This window comes from Vigna unguiculata, chromosome 1, assembly GCF_037176805.1.
Source record: "Vigna unguiculata cultivar grain cowpea cultivar isolate G323 ecotype 2 chromosome 1, ASM3717680v1, whole genome shotgun sequence".
Lineage (NCBI taxonomy): Eukaryota > Viridiplantae > Streptophyta > Magnoliopsida > Fabales > Fabaceae > Vigna > Vigna unguiculata.
The window spans coordinates 35,234,894-35,253,560 of NC_140792.1; the positions used below are offsets into that span (position 1 = coordinate 35,234,894).

The window sequence follows — 18,667 nt, forward strand, 5'->3', positions numbered from 1 at the left end:
TTGGAGTACCTAACTTATTAATGCTAACTACTACATAAGGTATATTACATATGTCAAAGCCCTATATGTCAGAACTTCAAACATGACATTGAAGCATATCTGCATCCACACAAAAAGGAGGACAGTGTAAAATGATATATAGCTTTCAAATCTTAGGTTTTTTTGACTACTTATAACTCATAATTGATCTAAAAAGTATAGTGATACCTTTTTATATTGTTTGAAATTTCAGTCTTTTCTCTCCACTGTAGGCTTTTATATGCATGAAACAAATTAAATAAATAAAATCTTTTGATGAGAAACAAAAGTGAATGTAAACCAAATAATTTAGCTTTTAAAAAAATCAAATTTGAATTTTTTATTGAATTTTTCTCTTATTTTTTTTATATCGTGCCTTTAAGACAATACTTATTTTAATATTTCAAAAATATTAAAAAAAATTATAAAATCTTATATTTTTAATATTCAGCAGAGAAAAACTCCAAAGATAACCTAACAGAGAATCTGAAGTCGTCTTCTTCACCCTATATAAGTATGAGAGTTTGTTCTTGCCTATTTTCTATTGAATTAGGACCAAAATGATGTGAACTCAAACCAATGTCCACAATAAAAGTAGAAAAATTGATAGTAATTATAGTTTTGATAAAAACAATAACCACTTCATAGAAAAATAAAATTGAACTTAGTAAAGTAGTTTTGAAACATTCATACACTGAAGATATAATATATCTTTAAAAAATTATAAATTTAGAAATAAATGCATCTTGCCTGTTTAATTTAAAGACAAGTTTACTTTTAAGTAAGTCTCGTCAATTGTGATTTATTTAAAGAGAAATGATAGGTTGACATCCACATTTGACCACTTTTTTTACCATCTTCATAGGTTACAAGTTAATTTATCTTGAGTTACAAATTAATTTTAAGGTGGTAAAAAAAGTGGTCAAATGTGGATGTCAACCTATCATTTCTCTTATTTAAATTATGTACGTTTTTCCCTCAAACCAAGATATGGAGACATGGGTTATAAGATGACCCTTTTTATTCGAAAAAGTGCAATTGATATTTTTTTAGATGATATTTTTCCTCTTATATTTTATTGGAATAATACTGGGAATCTATGTACAAATCTAAGTTTCATATTAAAATAGGAATACAAAATTTGAGTAATATAATATATATATATATATATATATATATATAATTTCACAAACTCATTATTTTAAAATTTGAATAGTGTCTATAAATTGCTTAAGCAAAATTTTGTTCTCTATGAGAGTTTGCTATTTTTTTTTGGTTGTTGTAGTGTCAAAAGGGCCAAAGGCCCAAAAAGGAAAAGAAACCGACAAGCCTCTCTCGCAAAAAGTTTTAGAATGTTTTTGAGAAAATCTTTTACTATGACTTTCTTAATCGAGTGATATTTATTAAATTGGGAGTATCTTTAATTAATTTAATATTTATTTAATTAATTAAAGATACTAATTAATTTAAAACATAAAAAGTATTTACATAATTAAATATATTTTCCATATATATTATGGAGGATCAAGCTAAATGTCAGGAACTTAACATAAGTAATCATGGTAGAAATGATTAAATAAAAAATGATTCTCCTTAAGATAGGTACTACACACTCTCCAATTTCAATAAGATATACGGTATAAAGAAATTAAATATGTTTTTGCAAACCCTAATCCACTCCACCCAACGAACACATTGAACAACATAAAGTAACAAAGCATTATTTCTTAATGATGGATATCCCTATATATATATATGTTCACCATCTTAACTCTTAGTATACCCTCTTTTCAATGAACCAGCGTTTCCAACGCTTGACGTAGTTCTCATCTTCTTAGCATGCTGAATAAAATCTGAAAGATGGTCTTTATGGTTTTCTAACCTGTTATTATCCTCAACCGGTGAAGATTTACTCTGCCCCCTACCCACGTTTGAGACGCTTCTGATTCTGTACTTAGCACGTTCAATGTACTCAGAGAAAGTGTCATTGATATCTAGGGTTTTCTTACCTTGTTGCTGTTCCTTCAAATGGCCAACTTTTGATCCTCGAACAGGTTCAACCTTGGCAGAAACTTGTGATGTGGGGGTTGAGTTATCAAACTTTATGGGGATTGTTCCTTCTCCTTGCGTATTCTTGGCCTTTCTATTCTGAGGGAAATGAGTAGAGAGTGGTAAAGATGGAGAATTTGCATGAGTGGGGTAAAAGTGTTTGATGCGATGAATGGCTTTGAAAGCAGGATTGGTTGCAAGTGCTCGACGGATTTTCCAGCATATAGAGGAGCGTGAGTTGGTGTTGTTTTCCATGGAAAGTGCCAAGTTCAAAATAGCTTCAAATCTAAACTAAGAAGGTTATAGTGCATCATGCAATACCTTCTGAAGGCTTGTTATATAATACTGCTTAGAGATGTGTGTGTATGACAGTGGTGTGAACATGATTTGGATAACCAAAAAAGAGATAAAAAGATCCTTTGAAGAAGCCACCTGGGTAGATTCGTAACAGCTATGATCGATAGAGTTTTCAACGAGATGTGATGGCAGGGACCAATTCCTTGTGTAGTTCCTTACTACACTCAAAACTAGAGAGTCACGTTATGGAATTGCTGCTACATTTTACTGATTAGGAAGAAAAGAGAAAAAGAAGCAGGAGGGTTCAGAAAGTGGCACTTGGTATCAGATTCAAGAGAGACTTGTAGAATTGGATATAAATAAACAAAAGCGCAGTAGCAATTGCAATAGCAATGCAAGAATCACATTTATGCACTGTTTTTGAGAGGAAAAATAATATTGGTTTTGTCGTGGAAAACAACTCACAATTGTTGAAATTAGTACCAGAGAATGATACTGTCCCGCACAACAAAATATCGAGACAAGGAATCTTTAATATTATATATATTGCTTCATTTTTCTTTTGCTCTTGAACAATTGTTGTGCATAAAAGCCAACGCAAGTCCTATGTTTGTATGCATATAATTTACTTTACATCAACTTCATGAAACGTGTAATTTATTTAAGCTATGTATCCTTCAATGGTTTGGTGGGACATTACTAAAAGAAATGGTGACAAGAGTAACAACTTTATGAAGTGAGCATCTTTTATTGATACGACAACATATAAGTTCTGCGGTTATGCATGCATGCATTATACAACACGAAATAAGCTTTTGTATAAATTCCTAACTACACAGTACGGGTACATTTTCAAATTTCATATGCAGTTCTGTATAAATGCATATCAATAAAAGTGTTCGAAGTTTTAAATTAAGAGATATTTAAGTTCTTTTATGGATAGGTATTGGAGAAAAAAAAAAAAGATTTGTGCCAGCAAATGGAATATGCTGTAGCTCTAATATGATCATATACCATTGGGGTGGGTCATCAGGGAATTGCTTAAAGAAAACGAATATCAATTCGTCGTATTTAAAAATCATTTGTCTATGACCCTAAAAAAGAAATGCACCATCATTAATCAATATGATTTAAATTTATTACCCTTTTACTATATATTCTTTGTTAACTTAATGAGATTTTAAAATAAAATTATTGACATAAACTTAACGTGATCTTTTGTTTTTCAATTGTGCTTTTTTTTTTAAAGTTAACCTTCTTTCTTATACGAGAGCTGGATCATATTATTCTACATCCAGTAATGTTTCTTTCATCCCAGAGAACAAACACCCCCCTAAAAATGTCAAATAATACATTGGAGTGAAATGTTAAAGTAAGGATCATATTGTTAAGGGCCGAAATGCGAGTTAGAATCTCATTAATTAGAAATAAATAAGAAAGATAATATATAAACATTTTTTTCTTGGAGCTTGGATCGAAAATATGATGTTTTAAGTTTTATATAATTTTTTATGGTTTATTAATAAAACAAAAATTCAAGATTCAACTGTATAAGAAAACTCTCAAATAATAATTAATTTTAGTGACAAAAAATATGTTTAGAGATCGATTTTTTTGGTAGCCAAAATTGTTAGCTAATATTAGTGAGCAATTTAAAAATCAATTTTTTTGGTAGTCAAAATCTTGATAGTTAATGTTAGTGACCAATTTAGACATCAATTCATAATAAAAACTATTTTAGTTATCAATTTAGAAACTAATTATAATTTATTTGAAATTATTTTAGTTACCAATAATTTTTAATTTATAAATTAATATCTAAATGACTAATTATTTTTGCCACTAAAATTAATTATTAATAAAAAATTTATTGTAGTGCAAATTCTTTATCAACCGTGCATCCATAAAACATATTGTTTTTTTTATATGGTTCATGCATCACCATACATTTCTTTCTACACCTCATAAATTTTGTATTGGGAATTATATTTTATATTCTAAAATATAGAATTTAGAATACAGATTGTACCGGACCCGGTCAACTTAACCATATACATGACAATCCTCATATACATGCCAGAAACAACCTAAGTACACGACTCGGGTTGGTATGGACTCAGACTTATAACTGAATAAAAGCTAAAGTAACAACAAAATGGCCAATCCAGGACAGTGTGCGGCCAAGGACGACATCCGACAAGTCTGGAAGTAAACGGATCATACCGCCATTGAAGACTTAGTAAAATGGAAGCCCCCGCGTTCAATAGGCCTTAAGGGCCTGGATTAAGGCCCAGGCCCACTCACTGCCCAAGCTATAGCCCAAAGTCAAGGTCTGGCCCACGGGATAACCAGACATCATTAATGCTCTATAAATACGCATGGACCCCACGAATTAAGGGTACGCATTCATTAATCACATATTTGACCTTTTTGAGAGTTTTGACTCACTTGAGCTTCGGAGTCCCTTCTGCAGGTAACCCTTTCTGAATCCAATCCGACATGTATCGACCGGGAAGAGGCCAACTGAGGAGATAGCGGACTACATGGGTAAATAACTCTCGTGCCTAACTTATCTTGTTTGTTTTCTGCAGGAACACAAATCTTTATATTGTGATTGGACAATGTATAATATATTTGTATCTTTTATTAATTATGTCACCTGAAATACATCTATATTTTCGATTATGCAGATTAAAATGTATTTTTTATTTTGTATATTCCAAAATGTATCCACAATAAAAATAAAATAAAATTGGAATTGTAGATTTCTAAATAAAAAATTTATGCAGGTGATTGTCCTTTCTCACCACTAGTCATGAAGGTACTCTAACTTTGAGATTTTAGGCTTGATTCTCGAAGAAAATAGTAATACACCAACGGAAAAGGAAAGTTTTCGAATAAAAAATTACGGAGAATAATAACACGTACTATAAGGATATTAGTTAAAAAATAATTATTATTGATTCTATTATTTTTTAATTGAAAACTGAAATAATTAATTTTATTAATTAAAATAATATAAATATATATAATATATTTTATAAAAATAAAAGTATCTTTTGAAATATCTAAATAATAAAAATAAACATTTTAAAAATTTAATTAAATCTTAAATTAATATCTTAATTATTTTTTTACGTTTAATATTAACTTTTTGTTGATTTTTCTGTTAATAATTTTTTATGTCTGATTATATTTTAATTTATAACAATATAAAGTATAATTATTTAATTATTTTTAATTTTTATTGATGAATATTAAATAAAATATATTGTATAATATTTATGAATATTTTTATCTTTTAAATAAAATAAAATAATATTAATAATTATTAATTCAGATTTCATTTAATATCAGAATTCCTAGACCATCAAACATCCTCGCAATCATATTCATTAATGACATATGCATAGAACAAAATATTGAGAAACGAAGTATTAAAAAATCAGTCGTGATGTTTATGTTGTTGATTGTTTCCTTCATTAAGGTGAATTCGCTTTTCAGTTGAAGCTAGTACTGCTCTCTTTATCTTTTTCCTTTCTTAATAGTCAAAATAGCAAAAACGCCAACAATTTTGAAAATGTCAATTAGAAAGAGATTCAAGGGAAAAAGAATCTGGTATATCCTTTTCCATTCATCATGAGAAGGATCTTTTCCTTTTTAAAAAAATGTTTTGTCGATAAATTGAAGAAAAAAAAAAGGTAATTCTTACTGTGTCCTTTCTAAAGCATGTTTTAAAACCTTCCTTAAGAACTGTAGACAAAGCAAGTGAAATCGAATGACGAGGTAGAACACAAATCATCACAAGGTCAGATTCAAGATTCCATGTAAGGGAGTACACTGTGCTGCTGATTAACTTACACATGGTAAATATAAATCAATGTTAAAACTTCAATCTTTGTAACACAAATCTGCAATAATCATCCAATAAAATTATTCCCTCACACTTTCAACAAAACATATCGAATAACAAAAAAAAACCATGTAACTGTTTTGAATGCATATAGCACTTAATACTCAATAACAAATATTGGAATCACCACGTTAAGTTAGCAGCATGAAAACATTAATTAGCCTCTCTTGAAGGAACCATTCCTTCTCTTGCTTGATGTGCTTCTCAACTTCTTCTTTGCACTCTGAATGAAATCTGAAAACTCGTTGTTTTGGTTATCCCTACCATTGGCTTCGTCATCATCAGACGATGGTGCAGGTGCAACGTTGCTCTGCTCCCGACCGATGTGGGACAAGGTCCTGATTTTATACTTGGCATGTCGAATGAAAGTGTTGAAAGCTTCATCGTTATCGAGTGGGGTGTCATCTGAGTAAACCCTACTACCATGTTGTCCCTTCCAAGTGCCTAGGGTGTCTGCCTTGGGTTTAGCAGAAGACCTCCCCATTCCATAGCCAGGTTCGGTAGAAACAACCCTTGTTATTACCTGGTCATGAACCTTTGAATTTGATGAGGTCTTATTCCCCATGGATATGGTGCAGGTTTAGTTTTGGGAAGTGTTTGATGCTGTATATGGTTCTCAAACTCCTGGTTAAGCTCAGAAGATTTTAGTTGAGTGTAACTTGAAAGAAGGGCATGGCCATATATATATATATATATATATATATATATATATATAAAATTGTTTTACTGTGTAAATTAGGAATCTAGAAAGAAGGAAAGAAACATAGAAGAAACACGTTTTTAACTGTAACCTTTTGTGGGAACCAATTGTTGCCTAGTTAAGATTCCCAACAGCAATTAGGAACAGCATTTTCTAATTTTCCACGGAATATAATGGTGCTAAACTCAAAAGTAAACAAAGTACTAATGCTATAGCATCATAGCTTGTAACATTGTATGTCGTGTAGTTACCCTTAACATTCATACATTGGATGTGAATGGCTTGTTTACTTAATGAAATGACCATAAAAAAACTCCCTCGGTATAGTTATGTTAGGCGTGAGTGACATGGAAGTTTCCGAAGGAACTGGTAGATGGTATCAGATTCCTACAGCAATAGTTCAGAATTGGCGAAATAAACAAAGTGCGGTTGCAGCTTGCAAGAATCACATCATGCGAGTGTTCCACGTAGGATGCGTATGTGGTTCCATTACCCTAATGGAGTTAATATTCGTGTCTTTCTAGTGCAAATTAAACAACTCATCGCACTTATTGAACTACAATACCAGAAAACAAAAAGAATCTGCTTTGTAATATTTCTAGAGTTTCATTTTTGACCGCAGAATATTGCAGTGCAAAAATCTCAAGCCGAATCCTGATTCTTAATTAATCTGTGTGTTAAAAAGGACGTGGAGTCCCCAAAAATTCAGTACTTATTTGTCTCTAGTGATTGTCGATGATTTCTCATACCAACCATCCTTAATCTAATAATGCAAATAAGTTTAATCTTAAATCTTGTTAATTGTTTCAATGTAATGCTAGTGGTTGAGTTTTACTTGCATAATAATACATTTTTCAGATGAACTTTTGTAAACTACTGGCTTAATTAACTACCTTAAATCATCGGAATTCCTGATTGTAAACTATATGAATCAGACTAATGAAACAAATTGTTGCATCAGACTAAGCATAAGACAACTTCTTAGTCTGAACATCCAAACATCGTCGTAAGATTGGACAAATTTGGAGTTACAGACAACATTAATAATCACGCACCAGAACTCACATATCATGGTTTGTGTCTGTCAACCAAGGAAATTTAGCACAAATTTAATTACAGAAGATTTTAGTGCAAAACACAACCTCCCAAAGTCAATTAAATGAAGACAATTCAAGGAGAATGAACCCTCCCTTAAAACTATATTTTTTTTCCTGAGAAAGATATGTTCCCTACGTAGTGATTTCAATTAAACCCATTGTATGCTAAGAACAACATGCACATGACAATTGAGTGCTTTTACTGTAGTTTCACAGAAAAAACTGCATGGATTCAATATTATAATCTGGACAGCGACAGTTATCAATGTACAGATTTAAAACAACATGCTTTAGGAAAATGAAAACTTTGTAATATTAAATAATTACTACTTGAGATGCCAAATGCATCAATAGGTATAGTAACACGCACATGAATCATGTTTCTTTTAAAGAAATGCTCGTAAAGACAAGCCAATGAAAACAAGAAACGAGGGAGTTCGGTATAACATTCAAATCATATATATCATCATTGAAAGAGTTGGGTTAAGGTAAGATTCAAGATTCCATGCCTGCTTAATGCTTAATGATGGAATGTTCTACCTGCTCTATATGTCGCCCACAAAGAGGACACAACGTACGAGGGTTTAATTTTTCGATTGTAATAATGAGATTTTTGTGACACTTGGCCTCAGAGATGTATACCGAATTAGTTTAGGACAACCTTGTTTTGTTGTGATGTTCTAAATTAAACTGATATTAATTATTCTTTCAATAAAAACACTACAGATTAATCAGAAACCTTTCATTAAAGACAAAACATCAATGTATATTAATTTCTTACAAACAAACAATAAACCAGTCGAAATTATTCCCCCCAAATAAACATTTCACATTTACTGTGCTTGAAATAGAAAAAAATGTAAAGTATAATAATGCTTGCATGGCTTAGGACCTTATTTTCATGCAGTATATAACAGAATATTGGATGGACCCACATGTCAAATCACTCTCTTTGAGGTTCCCTGGTTTATCAATGGTCACCGTCTGTTGAAGGAACCATGCTTCCTCATGCTTGATGTACTTCTCAACTTCTTCTTCGAACTCTTGATAAAATTCGAAAACTGGTCGTTTAGGTTATCCCTAGCATTAGCCTCGTCATCATCTCGTAGTGGTACAGGTGTAACGTTGCTCTGCTCCCGACCGATGTGGGACACGGTTCTAAGTTTACCCTTGGCACGTCGAATGAAACTGTTGAAAGTTTCATCGTTATCAAGTGAGGTGTTATCTGAGTTCGCCGCACGACCATGTTGTCCCTTCCAAGCGCGTGTGGTCTCTACTGCTGGATTAGCAGCACGCCACCTCATCCTTGGATCATATCCAGCTTCACTTGAAGCAACTCTTGTTGCCTTTCCATGAACCTTTGAACTTGATGAGTTCCTATTCCCCATGATGCAGGTTGGTTTGAAAAGTGTTCGATGCAAGGTATGTGGTTTCTCGACAAACTTGGTTAAGCTCAAATGATTACAAGTTGAGTTGGTGTAACTTGTTTTATAGTGTGTTATGAGGGTGTAAATGGAAGATTATGAACTAAAATAAGAAAGAAATGGTGACACGTTTTGAATAGGTATGTGTATGAGGACTAATTGTTTTTCGTAGGAGCTATCCAGTTAAGATTCTGAACAGCGATTAAGAAGAGCTTTTTCTAATTTTCCACGGAATATAATGGTGTCAAACTCCAAAACAACCAAGTACTGATGTATATACAGTAACATTGAACCATGGCCAAAGTTGACGGCTTAGTCTTAATCTTCTCAAGGAAATAAAATAAAAGGAAGAGATTTTCTTAAGTACTTAATAATTCTATGGTTAGTATTGTATACTGCTGTTTTAATTATCTGTTATTATCATAATAAAAAGCAAAAAGAAAATAAACATAAACATTTATCTCTTTCATCAAAAATCAGTATCTTCCTCTCCCACCCTCACAAACGTGAGAGTTTTCCATGGAGCAGCTAGATGGAATCAGATTCCAAGAGGACCCTTCTTCAGAATTGGCGAAATAAACAAAAGTTCAGTTGCAGCTTGCAAGAATCACGTCATTCCCATATATATAAGATGCTTATGTGGTTATGGGTAATTATTATTCGTGTGTCTTTATGTGGAAATTAAACAACTCATCGCACTTGTTGAATTTTAAATTACAATCAGAGAGCCAGAATGTAAGTGGTTCCTACCATACCAAACATTAAAACGAATATGTTTCTGGAATTTTATTTTTGCATGTTCATGGTGTAGTGTATCAACCGTAGTTAAATTTATCTCAATCTAACGTTGCTGGTTGAGTATTGTTTCCACATTTATCTCAGTTAATAGATATAGTTAACGTTGTCATGTTCTTTCACAAAAGACAGAAAGAGAGAGGGGGAAAGCGAGTCCAAGTCATGCAGCTCGAAAGAAACAAAGTTCTAATTTTCAACTCACGCCAAAGATTTCTTCTTTCTTATACCATTTACTCTTCCCGGTTCCACCGCTGATTTATGTCACTACCACCATCTTTTAGAAAACAAACCATTATGTACCAACCTTGACACTTCTAGAACCAGTTATTTTGACTCAAATTCAAAATACTGAACCAGCTTTTATGATTCCCGTAAGTGTTTTTTTTAAGGTGGGACGGTTGTTATTAGAGAGAACTTTGACTACACTAAGGTTCGAAACTACTTTATTACACCTAACAATCACATGCAAGAACTTATCTGCTTTTTCATAATGGTAACGGGGTTTTGAATTTACCACCATTAATAAAAGACTTGAAAATTAGTTCACTATGTAACAAAGTAGAGTTGACAATAAAATATACTTTGAAATGGCGTATTTTAGAGACCAGAAGAAAAAAAAATCTTGCGAATGTTACTGTATTATAGTTAATGGGCTCCCTATATTTAGAGAAGTAATATTTTTTTACTAACGGTCCCTATATTTTTTGTTTTATTATTATATTAAATTTATCATTTTAGAATTTATAATTAGTTGGTCATTTAATAAATTATTAAAGAATATATTATGTTTAAAGTATTACTTCTCTAAATAATTATTTTATTATTTTATTCATTTGATTTATTATTAAACTGATTTACCGTAAAAGTAAAAGTATATTTCAACTATAACCTTTAAAATCTAATAAATTATTATTTTAGTTCTTAAATAGTATTATTAGTTTTTTAAATTTAAAATCTTCATACAAATCTTTAAAATGTTCGAATTCTATATTTAATCGATTTAATTCACGGTATGCATTTCTAAAGATTATTTTAAAAATTAGTTTATTTTTAAATAAATAGATAATTATTTCTTTTAATGTATGTCCTTATACACATATGTTGTCTATTGTAATATCTATCTATTATAATATAAGAACCCTGCGGAAGAGTGAAACTAAATATCATGAGACGGACCTTCAAAAGATAATGTATCAGAATTAATATACAAAATATGAACTCTTCTTTGATTGTTTTCAGGTTCAGCTGTTGAGTCAGGAAATCATAAGAAGGGGCTGGAGGGCCACTGCAAGGTGATAAGATGAAACAGTCACAGCAAAGAATGGTCCATCTTGTAAGGGAAAGAGATTGTAAGAAGATTTGTTGCAGCTGCAGTTGAAGGGATTATATTTTTCAAGTACCACCTAAGATTTACTAATGCAACCCACGTTCTTCTTGATTTTTTCTCTCTTAATAGTAGAAGGTGGAAGGGAGTAAAAGGAAACTCGATATCAATCCTACTTAGGCACATACAAATTTGACTAATCAAATTAACTTACATAATTCACAACATAGAAACAGTCTAATTAATGCTCATCGATTTAAAAGCTAAACAAGGGTGCTGGAAGATGAATAAAGGCTAATTTTACAATTCAACGTTGGAGCATATCCCAGCTGGGGAACAAGTCAACAAGATCAAGAAAAGTATACTCTGCATACCTCTTTAAAGGAGCAGTCAAAGTGGATTGCTTATTTTCGTGTGTCGCAACCGAAATCGCGACGGGACGACGAACCGAAAAAAGAAAACGGGTTTGAAAAAGATTTGGAATCGTCACCATAATTATTCTGGAAAACTATGGAAAACCATAAAGATAAGACAAGTCTGCGAAAAACTAGATTTTTGGATCCGAGAGTCGGTTACGTGTAGGGAAGGTATTACCACCCTACAACGCCCGCCCGAAGGCGGTACCTTTAATTAAATATGCAAAGTTGATGTGATTTTCAAAATGTTATTTTTCTCCCAAAATAATAAGACAAAAATGCTAAAAAGAAACAAAATATATTTTTTAGTTTTTTTGGGCCCGACAAGGATTGACCTTGGTCCTACGTATTCTCATTAAAAATGAGAAATCAAGGTTACGTAATTCTTTAGAGAAACGATTTGGAAAACAATTGAGAAAATGATTTGATTTTTTGGAGGTGAACCTGACAAGGACTAGCCTTGCTCCTACGTATCTCACGGTGGAGAATCAAGGATCACGTAGTTCTTAAAAAGACTTTTGTTTGAAAATGTTGATGTTTTTATATTTTGAAAATTTTATATATTTTTTTGTATTTTTTTGAATTACTTGAATTCCCTTCCTCCCGTGGTTTCTCTGTTTCTGATTGGAGGTATGCGACCGGGAAAACGCGAGAGTTTGGCGTACTGTGTGAGATTGGTTGGTTCGTGGTAAAGAGTTGGGTTGCGTGAGTTGGGGGTGTTGATGATGAATGTGGAATGAGGGTGTGAATGAAGTGTGTTTTTCTGTTCTAGGGAGGAGAATGGAGTATTGTGTGTTTGTTGTGGTGATCGGTAATGGAGATAAGCGTGAGTTGGAAGGGTGTGACGGTAGTGAGAGCTTGGTGATGGAAGAGTGTTATGATGTTTCTCGGGTGCTATGGAGCTTGTTTTGGGTAATGAAAAATGTGTTAATGGTAATGAAAGTGAGGATTCGTGATGATGATCAATAAGAATGGTGGGTTATCAGGTCATCTTTAGTGGCTGGGAATTGGTTTTTTTAGATGGAGGAATGCGGTGGAGGTTCTTGATGATGGGGAATGGAATGATGAAGATGAACTATCTATGGAGAGTCCCCGGAATAGGATAGTATGATTCGGCCAAAAAAAGTAGTATTGGAAGAATTGGAGAGAAAAGAGGTCCCCTCTCAAACCCATGGATGTTGGTCCTTTTTGGTGTATCTCTGTGGGGTTGGACATGAATCCTCCCCCCCCCCCCCAAATGATTCAAAACAAACCACCTTTTAAGGCATCCTGGAGAAATGGCGGTTGCTTCTTACCACTGGTTGCTTCTTATCCTTTTTTTCCGCTGCAATTGGGTTGCTTCTTACCATTTCTTTTTACTGTAATGTTGGGTCACTTCATCCTTTTTCAATCACCCCAAACAGACACTTTTTTTCCATTTTTGTGTAACCATCAACAGCTCTTAAAATTGGTACAGAGACCATATTCAAATAAGGACAAGCTATTTTGTTCAAGCCCAATCACTTTAAACTCTACCACCTTTATTTCTCCTTTTTGTTTTGTTTTCTTTTTTCTTTCCTTTTTTTTTTAAAAAGAAACTGTTTGAGAATGAGAGAAAAAAAGAAGAAAAAAAAGAAAAAAAGAAAAAAAAGAAAGAAAGAAAAGGAAAATAAAAATAAATAAAAAAACGGAAAAGAGAAATAAAAATAAAATAAAACAAAGTAAAGGTAAAAATAAAATCAAAGAAAATAAAAAAGAATAATAAAAAAAAAAGGTAAAAACGAAATAAAATAAAATATATAAATATATTTACTCTTAAATTAATAGTATATTAATTAAATTTTTTTTTGTTGTCGGACGAAATTGGGTGCTCTTTACTTAGATTTTACTGATATTAAGTTTTCGTAATATCATAGTAAAAGATAAGTAAAGATAGAAACACTAATTTCGTTCGGGTTTTGGCAAGGAATACGGTGAATAAAAACTGAATTAAAGGGATGTGATGACCAATTCTATGAAGAGGGCTAGGATCCGAAAAGTGAAGATGGATTCAAACAGGTCTTATTCAAAAAGGAAAGAAGAAAGAAATCACTGACCATTCTATCAGAGAGGGTCGTGATGTCAAACAGACGTTGAAATTTTATCTTTTTGTTTTCCATTTTTTTGAAATTATGTGTTCTTTCTTTTATTTTGTTTTTGAAAATTTGAATTTTTTTTTGAATTTTTTTTTTTGCTTTTTTTTGTTTTTTTTATAGATTTTTTCTATGTGCTTTCATGTTTTGATTTTTATTTTGATTTTTTTTTTTTTGAATTTTTATCTATGGATTCGACCATTCCTAGGGAGAGGGTCTCTATATAAAGAAATCGATAACCATTGCCTTGTAGAGGGTCTCGATGTAAACAAGAAATCAATGGCCGTTGCTTTGCAGAGGGCCTTGATGTAAAGGAATCGATGACCAGTCCCACGAAGAGGGTCTCAATGTGACAAAGAGAATCAATGACCATTCCAAAGGAGAGGGTCTTGATGTAAAGAAATCGATGACCATTGCCTCGCAAAGGGCCTCGATGCAACCAAGAAATCAATGACCATTGCTTTGCAGAGGGCCTTGATGTAAAGGAATCGATGACCAGTCCCACGAAGAGGGTCTCGATGCAACAAAGAGAATCAATGACCATTCCCAAGGAGAGGGCCTTGATGTAAAAAAAATCGATGACCAATGCCTCGCAGAGGGCCTCGATGCAACAAAGAGAATCAATGACCATTCCCAAGGAGAGGGTCTCGATGCAATGTTGATTTGACCATTCCAAGGGAGGGGGTCTATACCTGGAAGGATTCAGTGACCATTACAAAGTAGAAGGTCCTAATCTGTCAAACGATTTAGCCAATCCTAAGGAGAAAGCATAGGAATCAATGACCATTCTCCTGGAGAGGGTCTCGATACGACAAATTGGATTCGACCATTCCCAAGGAAAGGGTCATGACCTGAACTTGACCATTCCCAAGGAGAGGGTCATTGTCCGAAAGTAGAACACAAGGACCTGACCATTCCTAAGGAGAGGGTAGTGAGGATCTAAGGATCTGTAGTTGACCAATCCTAAGGAGAGGGTCGTGAGGAAAGGAAGATTTGGACTTGACCAATCCTAAGGAGAGGGTCGTTGTCTGAAAGGAGAACCTGAGGTTTGATTTTGATGTATCAGCAAACAACGCATGAATGCTTAACATTGGTGAAGCTTGCGCAAAATAATTGTACTGATTGATTTTTCGCCAAATGTTCTCTTTTGAGCGATTTTCTTTTTCCATCGACTTTCATTGATTCTTATGAAGTATGATGTATGATGGATGATGTGATATGATGAGACTGTATGATAGAGGTGAAACATGATGGAAAGAATTTTTTACATTTTTTATTTCTTTCATTATTTATTTATTATTCATTATTTGTCTTGCTAAAAAACGAGACTTAGGAGACCAGGCTAGCTAGGCTTTGAGGGTCATGCGAGATAGGCTTAGCGGGCCAAATGAGATGGGCTTTGTGGGCCAGTACATAACTGGGCTCAGTGGGCAAGTACGAAACTGGGCTTGGTGGGCCAGACAAAACTAGGCTTGGTGGGCCAGGCAAAGCTGGGCTTGGTGTGCCACTATGGAACTCGGCTTGGTGGCCCAATACGGAATTGGGCTTGGTGGGCCAAACAAAATTGGGCTTGGTGGGCCAGTACAAGACTGAGCTTGGTGGGCCAGTACGGACTGGGCTTGGTGGGCCAATATGAAATTGGGCTTGGTGGGCCAGTACGAAACTGGGCTTGGTGGGCCAGTACGAAACTGGGCTTGGTGGGCTAGCACGAAATTGGGCTTGGTGGGCCAGTACGAGACTGGGCTTGTTGGGCCAATACAGAATTGGGCTTGGCGGGCAAGTACGGAACTGGGCTTGGTGGGCCAGTACGGAACTGGGCTTTGTGGGCCAGTACAGAACTGGGCTTGGGGGGCCAGCCAAAGCTGGGCTTAGGCCAGACAAAACTGGGCTTGGTGGGCCAGTACAGAGCTGGGCTTGGGATATATATAGGTCATTCATATGAATGAAGAGGACCACTAAATCAAGAAATGTCAAGAAGAAGATTTTTGTAAATTGATTTCGTCATAAGAAACAATGGTTTGAAGAAGTATGATGCATGACAATGCTCACTTGTATTATGATGTCAAGATTTTTGCTTTTTGTATCTGGTGTCAAAACACGACATGATGATATGACATGCAAATGGTTATGCATGATAGAAAACATGTTTTCTTATTTTTAAGCACAAGGGATCAAAACATTATTGTAGAGATCAAGATCATGAAATGCATGAATGCATGATGAAAAACTTGTTATGTTATGCATTTTGAAAATTTTTGCTAGAGTCAATTGTTCTCTTTTCAATCATCAAACTCATTGTTGTGGAGATATGTAGGATGAAAATCGACCTATTTTGAAATGGAGTAATGATTGCAAGAGATAGTTGACAAGGCGTTCAAACATTGGTAGCCATGTTTTCAAAGAGAAGAAACAAGTTGTTGAAACTTTGATAAGGTGTCGAAACCCCAACTTAATAAGGAGAAAAACAAGATGTAGAACCTTGGCAAAGCGTAGGAACCCTAACTTAAACAAGAGAGACCAGATGTCGAAACCTTAGTGTAGGGATCAGGGTGTTGTAACCCCGATATGTAAGAGACACAAGGTGTCAAAACATTGGTGCAGGGATCAAGGTGTCGTAACCTCGACATGCAGGAGAAAACAAGGTGTCAAAACCTTGGTGCAGGGATCAGGGTGTCGAAACCCAGAGATACATGAGAAACAAGGTGTCGTAACCTTGGTGCAGGGATTAGGGTGTCGTAACCCCGATATGCAAGAGAAACAAGGTGTCGTAACCTTGGTGCAGGGATCAGGGGGTCGTAACCCTGATATGCAAGAGAAACAAGGTGTCAATACCTTGGTGCAGGGATCAGGGTGTCGTAACCCTGATATGCATGAGAAACAATGTGTCAAAACCTTGATGCAAGGATGAGGGTGTCGAAGCCCAGATATGCATGAAAGGATGAATGCCTGATGAAGACAATGTTGGTTGTGTTTTGTCCTTTGATTATTCTATGCAAGTATGAGCCAACTGTTTTATTTGCAATCATCAAACTCATATTTATTTTCAATGTTTCATGAAAGTGAGGAATGTCACATTTATCGATGTCTAACATCTGAAATGAGTATATCTTTGACTTTCTCTTTTATGATATTAGTGCACGCATGTTTGAATTCACAAGTGAGTGAAAGCTAGAAATATTTAGGAAGAGTTTGAAGGAGACTGAGATAGTCGTGCAGGCACGTTGTCTCCACACACCCTTCAAAGGAGAAGCCACATGTGAATATCAGGTTGAAAAACACAAGAATCCCAAAAATTGCCCTAGTTATGGTCTATGAGAAAAAGGTACAAGGATATTGATCAATGAATGTTAGGGTGGGATATTCATGTGAAACCCACGAAACTGCCCTAGTTTTGGTATACACAAAAAATTTTGATCAAACAATGGGTTTTATTTCAGAAGATGGGGATTTATGAGCATTTGAGGTGAGAAATTCAAGTGAGACTCACAAAACTGCCCCAGTTTTGGTGTTTGGAGAAGAATTTGAATGAACAAGGGATGTTGTTTCAAAAGAGATAGTGGAAATGGAAAGGATTGGGTGAAAAGGATTGCCCCAGTTGATTTATTTTTCTTTCACTTGCCTTCGGTCAGATAATAGGGTGTTCCCTTCTTCATGAGACATTATTTTTCTTTCATTTTTTTCACTTTTGAAATCCTCTCTTTGGTCTGATCAATTTATTGAAAAACTTTTTTTATTTCTTTTGAAGCATTATCTAAACAACATGCATGAAATTTCCGATGGCTTGGAAGGGGTTGGATGAGATGACGAGGACCGACTAGGGAGCTGACCCAGTTTGATTTGGTCTTAGGGCACCAAGAATGTTTGGGCTTGCCCCAACTATTGATGACATGAAGAAAAATGATATGGACTTCAAAAGTTGACCCAGTGTGAGAGAATAGATTGGCCTTAGGGTACAAAATTTGTTTGACTTGCCCCAATGAAAGGATTAGAAAAAAGGAGGGAACTTCAAAGGTTTCTCTGATTTGAGGATTTGGATTGACATACTGCCCTAGTCAAGAAGGAATGAAGAGGTTGAAAAAAGATAGAGACTTAAAAAGTTTCCCTTATTTGAGAATTTGGATCGACACACTGCCACATTTATGAAGAGGTTGAAAAAAGATGGGGATTTAAAAAGTTTCCCTTATTTGAGGATTTGGATTGACACACTGCCCCATTTATGAAGAGGTTGAAAAACGATAGGGACTTCAAAAGCTTTCCTAACGTGACCATGATAATCAAGGTGAGATTGTCCTATGACTGGTCATATGAATGGTGATATGAAGCAACTGTCTAGTTTGGATTTTAGAGAAAAAGGTTGGACAATTGTATGAAAAGGTTGGACAAGGTTTGGGCTGAGAATGAAACAACGAAGGAGGATGCCCCTTATCTAATTGATTAACCAGGCTTATTTTAAGGAGATTTTGGCATATGTGAATAAAAAACTGTTTGAATCACTGAAAGCAAATCTCAAAACATATTTTTCA

At 34.2% G+C, this 18,667-nt stretch overlaps 1 protein-coding gene across 1 annotated transcript; it reads right to left on the reverse strand.

Annotated features, from left to right (window-relative positions):
* Positions 1 to 1,578: 1,578 nt before the first annotated feature.
* Positions 1,579 to 2,744, reverse strand: LOC146888898 (uncharacterized). The gene has a single exon (XM_085675415.1). It carries the CDS (start codon positions 2,320 to 2,322, stop codon positions 1,786 to 1,788), a length of 537 nt encoding a protein of 178 aa, XP_085531541.1. The 5' UTR covers positions 2,323 to 2,744; the 3' UTR covers positions 1,579 to 1,785.
* Between the last annotated feature and the right edge of the window lie 15,923 nt (positions 2,745 to 18,667).

Excerpts from the sequence above, each read along its gene's own strand:
- LOC146888898 (XM_085675415.1), bottom strand. The coding sequence starts at position 2,322 with ATGGAAAACAACACCAACTCACGCTCCTCTATATGCTGGAAAATCCGT.